The 10,561-nt window shown below is 41.1% G+C and overlaps 1 protein-coding gene across 2 annotated transcripts in view; it reads right to left on the bottom strand.

Moving 5' to 3' along the window:
• Nucleotides 1–2,390: 2,390 nt before the first annotated feature.
• PBX1 (PBX homeobox 1) overlaps nucleotides 2,391–10,561 on the bottom strand; it is a 309,416-nt gene continuing 301,245 nt past the window's right edge. For both annotated transcript variants that reach the window (XM_046681659.1, XM_046681663.1), the window contains one exon: nucleotides 2,391–3,830. In XM_046681659.1, the coding sequence (XP_046537615.1) occupies nucleotides 3,810–3,830 (21 nt within the window). In that variant the 3' untranslated portion in view covers nucleotides 2,391–3,809. The remainder of the gene's footprint in view (nucleotides 3,831–10,561) is intronic.

Here is a 10,561-nt window from a genome sequence, read left to right as displayed (position 1 = left end):
TCCTCTGGCTGCTGCTCTCTGATCCTGTTTGTAGCACTTCCATCTTATAATGACAGCTGCTAAGTCCACTCTGTCTTAAAATTTGGTGGTCTGACTAAACCTAGCTCATACTAGGCTGTCTGGTCATAAGATCACTTGATATCCCACGGTCAGGTATTCCATGTATCCTAGGTCCCAGTAGTACACCCAAACTCTTTTTTAAATGAAGTATAATTCTCTGATGAAGAGGGCCTGTTCTTGTTGCATAATTTTATGGATCTATATTGTGATGTTCTCCTTATGGCTTGCCATAAGCTCCACAGAGTATCTCTTCCCTTCATAGGTACCTAGAATATCAGGGGTACTGCTGCTTCATAGGGTCCAAGTTTCAGGGCTGCTTGCATAGAAACCTGAAATTTTTGTAGATCTCTTTCTTGCTCTGTGCTCTACTCAAGGATATAAATTTTCCATGTTACTTGACAAATGATGAGAGCATTATTCCTAAATGTAGAATTTGCTACCTCCAGAACCCAAAGAGAATTGTCAGGCGTTGCGATTCCTTCTCAGTGGTGAAAGGTATGAGCTACAATAATTTGCCATTATCTTTGGAAAGGAAGTCTCAATATGCCCCACACCACTGAATCTTAAAACATTCATTGATATGCCAGGCTCCTGAATATTCATAGGCTTTATCTCCCACCCTCTGAAGCATATATATCTTATTCAAAGCCTCCAACAAACTTGCTACTTCTTGCTCATCTAGTCAATTAACATTACTTCATCAATATGTTGGATGAATGTGATGTTCTTTGGAATTACTAGACAGTCTAAGCTCCTTCAGACTATATGATGAGAGAGAGTAGAAAAATTAACATAGCCCTGGGACAAGATCACGAATGTACTTTGTTGTCCATTCCATGTGAATGTGGACTGCTTCTTGTCCTCCTTCTTGATAGCAATGGAAAATAACATATTTAGCATATCAAAGGCTGCATGGCATATACCTGATGCTCTAACAAATTTGCTCTGGCAAAGACATCACACATGGATCAGTGGCTGCAACTGGAGCTACTTCTTGGATGAGTTTTCAGTAACACACTGTCATCCTCTAGGATCCTCTGGATTTTGCAGGGACCAAACTGGTGAATTACATGAGGATATGATGAGGTTTAATTTATTATTTTGGTAGGGAAGTGGGGATTAGAGGAAGAGAAGTTTCAGAAGCTTACATTTGGTCTTCCCCATTACAATAGCTCTTACCCCACAGCCCAGGGAACCTGGTGAAGTTTCCATAAACTACCAAGAACACATATTTCAATTATTTATTCAGGAATTGAGGAAATTACCAAGTATGGGTCTATGGACTCAATGAATGTGCTGTGAGCCAGAGCTAGGACCCCTACTCTGACAACAAGACCATGATGATTATCTGGGTCCCAGATATCAATGTCAGCTTGAGACCTGTGTCTAGTAGTCTTCAAAAATGTTTGGGTAGTCCTCTTCCCCGAGTATATGCTTACTGAGTAAGTGGCCAAGGAGCTTTTGGGAAGGGAATGGGAGGATCATTACCATATACACAAACTACAATATTTGAAGGGTCTTTCCACCTGGGCACCCAGGATTTCCTTCTGTCAGTGGGTTCTGGATCTGAAAAGTGACTCATGTCTGGAAGCTGGGAAATACACCTTGACTTTTAATTGGGGTGGGCTGGCCCCAGCCTCCTGATCATGTGTCCTTAGTTTCTTTGATCATATAGATTAAGCAATACTCTTATTGGCTGGCCATCTGTCTCTTTCCTAGAGATGCCATGTTTTACTAATCATCTCGATGGCTCTCTAAGAGTGTGATCCCCATGGCTGCATTCCAAGCTTGTCACTCATTATGATAATAATACCTAGAGTCAGTGAGATGGGGTGATCCAGCTTCTAGGAGACCTCTAGGCATGCGTGATTCACTATCTCCTGAGATAGCTTATTCCATCATTAGACATCCAATTTTGTGGAAATCCTTTCTTACGAAGCAGAAATATGCTTCCTGGAATTTCTATCCATGCAACCATACCTTTAGATATCTGAAAGTAGCTACCATGCAAATCCTCTCACTGATTTCCCTCACAGTGACTAATTCCTCTTGCTTCTAGACTAATCTCAACAGAGTCAGGCCTTCACATTCACCAAGGGGATCAGAATGCTCATCCCAGGTTATCTGGAGGGGAAAGAGAATACATGTGCCTCAGTGAGGTGTGGCAAAGTAATGATAAAGTTATAATAAAAACAAACAGATAACATGTATGGAGTGTTTACTTTGTTCCAGGCCCTGTGCAAAGCCCTTTACTCACATTCTCTTCACAACAATCAGTCATTTATGCAACAAATATTTATTAAGCACCTAAATCATTCTAAAAACTGGAGATACAGCAGTAAAGAATATAAAAAATCCTGCCCTTATAGAGCTTACATTCTAGAGGTGGGAAACAGGCAATAAATAAGATAATCAAGTGCTATATATAGGATGTTAGGTGTTGAGTGTTAAGGAGAATAATAAAATGAAGAAAGAAGACAGGAAATGCTAGATGGTTGGCAAGTTTAGATATCATGTTCAAGGAAAGTCTCACAAAAAAAGTAAGTTCATTGAAGACCTGAAGGAGGTAAAAGAGTGACTTCTGTGGCTAACTGGGGAAGACCATTCTAAGGAGAACGAACAATAGGGGCAAAGACCCTGAGGTAGGTATTATTATCTCCATTTGACAGATGGTTAAATGACTTGCCCAACGGCCCACTGCTTGAGGATGGAGCCAGGATTCAAACTCAAGTCTGCATGACTTTAGAACTAGTATGTCATACACCTGCCCAGTGACAGAGTGTGAGTTACCTTAGACAATCTAGAAACACTCTCTATTACAGATGATGACATAAAAGCCTCCAAGAGGGAAGCAACTTTGCTCAGATGAACACATGTAGATGATGGCGGAGCTGAGACTAGAATGCTGTCACTTCCACTACACCATCCCTGCCTCCAGCATCCAGACATTTATTCTCTGACTAGAAACCTTTCCCAAACAAATTAATGAACTTGGCGAAACATTATCAGTGTATTTTACTGAGAGGCATTTTAAAGAGTCTTCTTTTGACCCAACGGCATAAATGATGTCTTTGAGCTCTGATTTCTCCCATTGGCAGTGGGTTAGTAACAGATCATAGACTATGGAGTTAGATACATGTAAACTTGAAAATAGGCTCCAAATTCTTCTTACTATGTGATCTTGAGCAAGTTATTTAACATCTCTGACTCCCATAAGTATCATCATCCATAGAACGAGGATAGGAATGCCTCTCAGGGATGTGGTGGGGATTAGATAAAATAATATATGTACAGCACCTTGCACAGTGACTGGCATAAGGGAGATGCTCTAAACATGTTCACTGTCTTCTCCCTGTGAAATTAGTTGTATGTTCACATGCACAACTCTTGCTTTCTATTGAGGGTTGAGACGTTGTCTTATATATCTAGTATTCACCACATTTTGTATTATATGGTGGTGCATAGTAAATGCTTACTAGTGATTATTTGATTGTTGATTAGTGGGGAAGAGAAAGAAGAGTGGTTATTGCTTTGAGACTCTGTTGATTCAACAGTCATCTAGTTGCAGCGTCTGCCAGCCGTCTGCTCACCAGGGTTGTTCTGGCTGATATGACTGGCCAGCAGGTCTCCTCTTACTCCTTCAAAAGTCAATGCCTCAATCTAGAAGACAGGCCACTTTTCGGGTAGAGGAAGACATTTCTTCAGTCAAGAGAAGAGGAGTAGCTGTCACCACCAGGACATCCGAACGATCAGTAGGTTCTTGCAATTTCCTGGTAAAAGGCAAAATTCCAGTTTAGCTCACAACTTTTAACACCCTCTACCCACAAATCTTTCATCAGGACTGCTATCAAAAAGTCAAATTGCCCGATTTCAGTTTTTATTTCTTTTGCCCACCCTCTGGCAAGATCTCAATGAGCAGCTAACCAGCTGAAAATAGGAAGAGAAGGAAAAGCCTGGACCTAGATGATTCAAGAAATGGCTCATCAGCCATCAGAAATTGAAGTTACTTTTTCATTCATATAATGTGGGGAAAAGTTCTCCATGATAAATACTAGGGATAGTTCCATGGAGTAACCTGTTTAAAATGTCTTTTTTAAGAGAGAAAAAAAGAATCATTTGTGAAGCCCTTTCTCCTACATTAGCTTGTTTAATCCTCATAACAACCCTGTGAAATAGTTATTACCCATGTTTTACAAATGAAGCAACTGATCCCAATAATATTAAGTAACTTGCTCAAGATTACACAGCTGGTAAATTGCAAACCCAGGACTTAAATCTACACACTCTAACGTGAGTTCAATGCTTTTCCTCTGCACCTCATCTTTCTGCCTCCACTTAAAAGGGATCGATAAAGGACAGTCTCTCCGGACCCTATAATAGGTCAACAAAGGTTGAGAGGGAGCATTATCAAACTATTTCCTCTTTTAGTGAATTGTACATAGAAGCCAGCCTTAATACAAAAAGATTTTCAGAGAAAAGAAATACCTCACAAGTTAATAATATATCTAAGATTAATTTGTACTTGTCTCTAAATAGCTGAGGAGACTTCACAGACATAAAGTTTTACCCCCAATCACTACTGACGGGGAGGAAGGGTGTCAGTGTTTCCATTTTCTGGCTGCAGGATCAAGAGGAAAGAAAAAGCATGTATAGCAAAGTTGGGAAAAGAACCGTAATTCTAACTTCTAAATTCATATATTGGCCAAGTCCAGCTTGACAAACTTTTTAAAATAAATCAGTCTGGAGCCAGCCTTGATGGTCTAGTGGTTAAAGTTCAGCGCTCTCCACTTTGGCAGCTGGGTTTGGAACCACACCACTTGTCCATCAGTACCCGTGCTGTGGCGGCAGCTCACATAGAAGAACAAGAAGTACTTACAACTAGAATATACAACTATGTACTGGGGCTTCAGAGAGGAAAAAAGAAGAAAAAAGAGAGGAAGGTTGGCAACAGATGTTAGCTCAGGCCAAAGCTTTCCCAGCAAAAAAAAAACCAAACCAAAAATCAATCTGTAACTAAATCGACAAAAACGTTAATTATATACATATATACGGGCAATATTAAAATATAATAATGGAAAATGAGTATTGCTGTGTATGATGATAGAATTATGAAGATATTTGCCAAATTTTACATATTTTGCAATGACTTTATATTATTTTATATAAGGAAGATATAAAGCAATAACCATATTCACTTTACAGGATGCTATGAAAGGATCCATTTGCCCAGGGCTATGCTACTTCTTTCCATTAAATTCTCAATATGACAATTGATTGAAATGACCCTGTGGGAAGACATATTTCTTCTGGGTTAGAGGCAGTGATAACATTTTCTGAGTGATGTATTGTATGTGGAATTGGGTCTCGTGGAATCAGCATCCTGAACCTGAACAGCGATGGCCTCCACTTCCGCTAGTACTCCTCATAGTGAGCACTGATGGAGAACTTGATTTGAGGGCCAAAGTCTCTTGGAACAGCTTCTGTAGCAAAGTTTTTCCTTTTATTTTTATCTTAGAGGCTTAGAAGATTTTTCTATCGGTGATGTCAGTAAATATGCCAATTCACTAACTTGCGTGGTTTATCATTTAGTTCACTAGCTTTTATAATTCCTCATTTAGCTTCTTCCACCAGAGCTTAAGGGAGAGAAGACAGTTAAACTTTCTTGTCTGCAGATGAAGAAACTGAGGCTTAGAGAATGCTCTAAATTTAAAGTAAATACGTATCATTTCATAGCATAGAACAGCCTGTATCATATTTTCCCAACTATAATTACAGGCTGCCCTGTAAAATAAGTACAGCTGTTCCTCTCCTCAATATTACTAGTTTCCTCATTAGTTCTCATCAGTTCCTCATTAGTTCAGCAGAAAGTACTCTAGTCCTTGGGATTGAGGGCTTAAGAGTACACTTAAACCATAGAGCTTTCACATTTTATAGCGAGAGACAGATGTGGTGCTTGTATGAACTTACATATGGACAATTTTAACAACAAGTTTATATTTCACTTCCTTCCTCACAGGAAGATATTATCTTGTGACTTAAAAATCTGAAGCAGAATCTATCCAATCAAAAGAAAAGGGAGAGGCCAGCCCTGTGGCTGAGTGGGCAAGTTTGTGCGCTCCGCTTCGGTGGCCCAGCGTTTCGCCGGTTCGGATCCCAGGCACGGACATGGCACTGCCCATCAGGCCATGCTGAGGTGGTGTCCCACATAGCACAACCAGAAGGACCTACAACTAGAATATACATCTATGTACTGGGGGACTTTGGGGAAAAGAAGACAAAAAAAAAAAAGAAGATTGGCAACAGATGTTAGCTCAGGGCCAATCTTTAAAGAAAATAAAATAAAAGGGAGTCATCACTGGCTGTTTTGATCTAAGGAAACTCCATGGTTTGAACAAGACTGACATCCTCCCCCAGGGTCTTGTAATGCAAGGCAGGAATAAGTGAGGTATGGGATAGAGGAAGGGTATCTACCTTTGTCTGTGCCTCTCAACTTCCTAGAAACTCCTTGAATTTTGCTACTGCGTCCCACCATTTCATGCCCATTGTGAAACTCATCACCTTCTTCAGAATTAGCAACCACTACCACCGTCATGACAAAAACGCCCTATTCCTAGTAGTGGAGAGCATATGTATTTTACAGAAGAATTCTGGGCAGCTGAGGTTGGGAGGATTCATATCAGCTGGTATCCAGGACTCAGCTTTCTGCTATTTTCTAGGCTCCCTTTTTTCCTCCCTTCTTCTATCTTTCTTCCTCCTTCCCTCTCTGTTATCCTGAAAGATTCAAATGCATCTCCCTGTGTGACAGAGGATGGCATCACCCTTCGTCTTATGTCTTCATGCCCACCCTATAAACCTGACATGCCAAAATTTATACTTATTTTTCTCCAAGAAGATCACTCTCTCTTTAGTGGCTCCTAAAAGGACTATAAACATTTTCCCCACTGTTACACCTACAAGATGCAAGCCACTGAACAGGCCACACAGGCAAACAGGGCAAGGTCTAGGGAAGGTACAGTCAGATAAAAATTGCTGGTAGAAATGTGCTGTTGAAAACAATTTGGCAGTTTCTCCAAAAATTAAACATAGAATGACCACATATCCTGGTGATTACATTCTTTGGTATGTACCCAAGGGAAATGAAAACATATATCTACACACAAACTTATTTGTACATGAATGCTCACAGCAACATTATCATAATAGCCAAAATGTAGAAACAAGTCCAATTCCCATCACTAGATGAACGGATAAACAAAATGTGGCATAGCCATACAATGGAACATTATTCAGTCATACAAAGGAACAAAGACTGATGCACGCTACAACACAGATGAACCTTGAAAACATCATGCCGAGTGAAAGAAGCCAGACACAAAAGCTGACAGACTGGATGATTCTTTTTCTATGATACATCCATTAAGACAATAAATCCATAGAGACAGAAAGCAGGTTAGAGGTTACTAGATGATAGAGGCGGGAAGGATGGGGAGTGATTACTTAATGTGTATGGAGTGTTTTTGTGGGATGATGAGATGTTTTGAAACTGGAGTAAGCTGCTTATTGCACAACATTGTGAATACTCTAAATGCCACTGAACTGTACACCTTAAAATGGTTAGTTGTATGATATGTGAAATTCACCTCAATTAAAAACAATGCACATAAAAAAGAAAGAAAGAAAGAAGAGGGAGTTATGAAAAGGAAGGAAACCAATGAGAATTTCCCGGGCTCTCCCCATGGACTTACAGGCTGAATTCCCTGGAGCTGCCTTCCCTGTCTCAGAAGATGCTCAGCGAGCACCACGTTAAGGCAGCATAATCTAGTGGAATTGGAGGCCTGGGCTCTAGCCCTGGATCTGCCAATTATCATCTGTGTGATTTTCAGAAAAATCACTTAATATCTATGGTCCTCAGCCTCGTCTGTCAAAGAAAGGGGTTAGATTAAATAATCTTTAAATCATTTGGATGCATGAATACGACTCTGGTTAATTTAAGCAGAAAAAGAATGAATCAGAAAGATATCAAGTAGCTCACAGAACTTTAGGAAGCCTGGATAATTAGTCTTGGAAAAAAGATGGAACCAGGACAGCTTGGAGGGAGGAGTTGAGAAGGATGGAGGCTGATGGTGGAAGGCATGTGGTGTAGAGGGAAAGGCCTCATTGAAGTGTTTCTGCTAAAGCAAATGAGCTCCTACTTTCTCCTTGCATCTCTCCACTCAAGATCCAGAGTCCTAGGACAGAGGCTAGTTGGTGTAGAGTAAGTCCAAGTGTCTGTATCTCAACTAGAAGATAGCAGCCAACTTAATTTACAGCCTCAACGAGACTACCCATAATGGTGGAGAGGCTGTTATCAAGCAAACGAGAAGATGCTGAGAAATAAAAAATTAGTCTTTTCAGAACTTTCTAGCTCTTTCCTTTTTTTCCTTTCTCTCTCCCTCCTTCCCTTCCTATTTCTGTCATTCCGCCTTTCTTCCCTGGAGCTCTTGCAAATATCAACTGACTTTTATGCAATGGAGAGATTGGATTTTAGCACACAAGGGTGAACTGTACTCCTAGAAAAATCCCACTTCTCTCCAGACTCCCAGGAGGAGGGGCTCATGGTGGGAGGAGAAGGAAAAAGTTTCCCTGGCTGCAGCTGGGTACTAGAAAGCCGGAGAGAGCAGTGCCCACAAGGACCAGAGCCAGAGAGGGCTGGGAGCATTGAGCTCAGAGCAGATGGCTAGGAGAACAGCCCTCCACAGACCCCTGGGTACCGCTGTTAGTCAGAGGGGTTTCCTTTCAGAGTGTTCCCATTAACACATTTTCTTGGCTTTCGCCTTAACGGCTGCTGGGATGAGTGGCTTTTTTCCTTTTCCAAACTGTCCTTATCAGTAATGCAACAATAGCTAATTTAATTAGCTGACCTGAACAGCAGCCAGTTTGAGCTAATTTGGTTTTGCGAGTTGCTCCCTGGTACGTACAGAACTGATAAGCATACTTCCCTCCAGACAGACACTGGGGGTTGGACAGGGGCAGAGAGAGTGATGGGGCTCCTCCAAAGTCTGTCCTACACCTGCGGGATTTAGCACTTGACCAAAGGCAAGTTATTCTTGAGTCAGTATTCCCCAAGGGCTTGTCAAATTTGTCAGCTGAAAGAGATAAAATAGACAACCAGGAAATTGCAAAGGCAAGGTGCCCAGGATGAGCGTGCTGGGAAAAACGCTCCCCTTAGCAGCCAGAACACTTGGCCAAAAGATCTGGATCTCGGCCACTGACTGACCTTCCCCAAATCACTCCACCTCTGTGTCTCAGCCATGGATGGGTAAAAATAATAATCATTGCCCTACTTCCTTCATGGATGTGTTGTAGAACTCCAACAACGTAACCTACATGAGAGTTCTTTGACAAACATAAAGGACTATGCCAATAGAATGTTTTGATAATAAGCACACTACCATGACTATATTCTCTGTTTCTCAAGGGCAGGAACCAAATACCATTCCTGTTTGTGTCCCTAGCCCTTAATGTGGAGTCGACACATAGAAGGTGCTCAACATGTGTTTGTCAAGAATGATGGCAAAATAGGGTACGAGGAGATGTGTGGGGAGGGTTTCAGGTATGAAGAGGTCAGCACACAACTAACTAAACTTCACACAACTAACTAAACATCATGAAAATAAGCCTCCTTTTCAGTTCAGCATCTTAACATTCTCCTTCCTGACAAAAGAGAAAGGGTTTAGAAAGACATCACTGTTTATGTCAGATTTGTATCTAATACACCAAAATAGCTATTCAATTCCACCTGCACCTCAGTCCAGCAACCCCCACCCCAAGTTCTTCCAGTGCCACTGCCTGAACTTTTGTAGGTAAGAGACCACACCCAGGGCAGGCTTTTATGTCTGTTTTGTGGTACTTTTCCCTTTTAAGTACAGTCATGCACTGCATAACGACGGTTTGGTCAACGATGGACTGCGTAAGATTAGTACCATATAGCCTAGGTGTGTAGTATGCTATACCATCTAGGTCTGTGTAAGTACACCCTATGATATTTGCACAATGATGAAATCACCTAATGACGCATTTCTCAGAACATATCCCTGTTGTACAGAAGTGTGACTGTACTGCCTTTCAGTGGGCTACAGATTAGAGTATGCATCAATTCACACGGAATAAAAGGCATATGCTTGAAATGAGTGGATTTGAAAGAGCTGGGAACGGGAAAGATCCATATGATATATCGTCCATCCCCATTACTTTAATATGGCTTCTGATACTGGTATTTGCTCAAACTTATTTTAACCATCACGACTACTGTGTTGACCATTTACTCTCACTGCACACACTTGCTGTGGGAGATCTCATCCATTCCCATAACTTCAACTACATCCTACATGTTGACAATTCACAAGCCTTTATCTTCAACCTTGACGTTACTCCTGAGCTCAGTCTCCAGAAGCACAATTGCCTGTTGGAGGTTTCCACCTGAATCTCTTCTTAAAATCAAACTCAAGATGCCAAAAATTGC

This window comes from Equus quagga, chromosome 13, assembly GCF_021613505.1.
Source record: "Equus quagga isolate Etosha38 chromosome 13, UCLA_HA_Equagga_1.0, whole genome shotgun sequence".
Lineage (NCBI taxonomy): Eukaryota > Metazoa > Chordata > Mammalia > Perissodactyla > Equidae > Equus > Equus quagga.
Note: the sequence above shows the minus strand (reverse complement) of the source record. Positions and strands in the feature narration are given on the sequence as shown.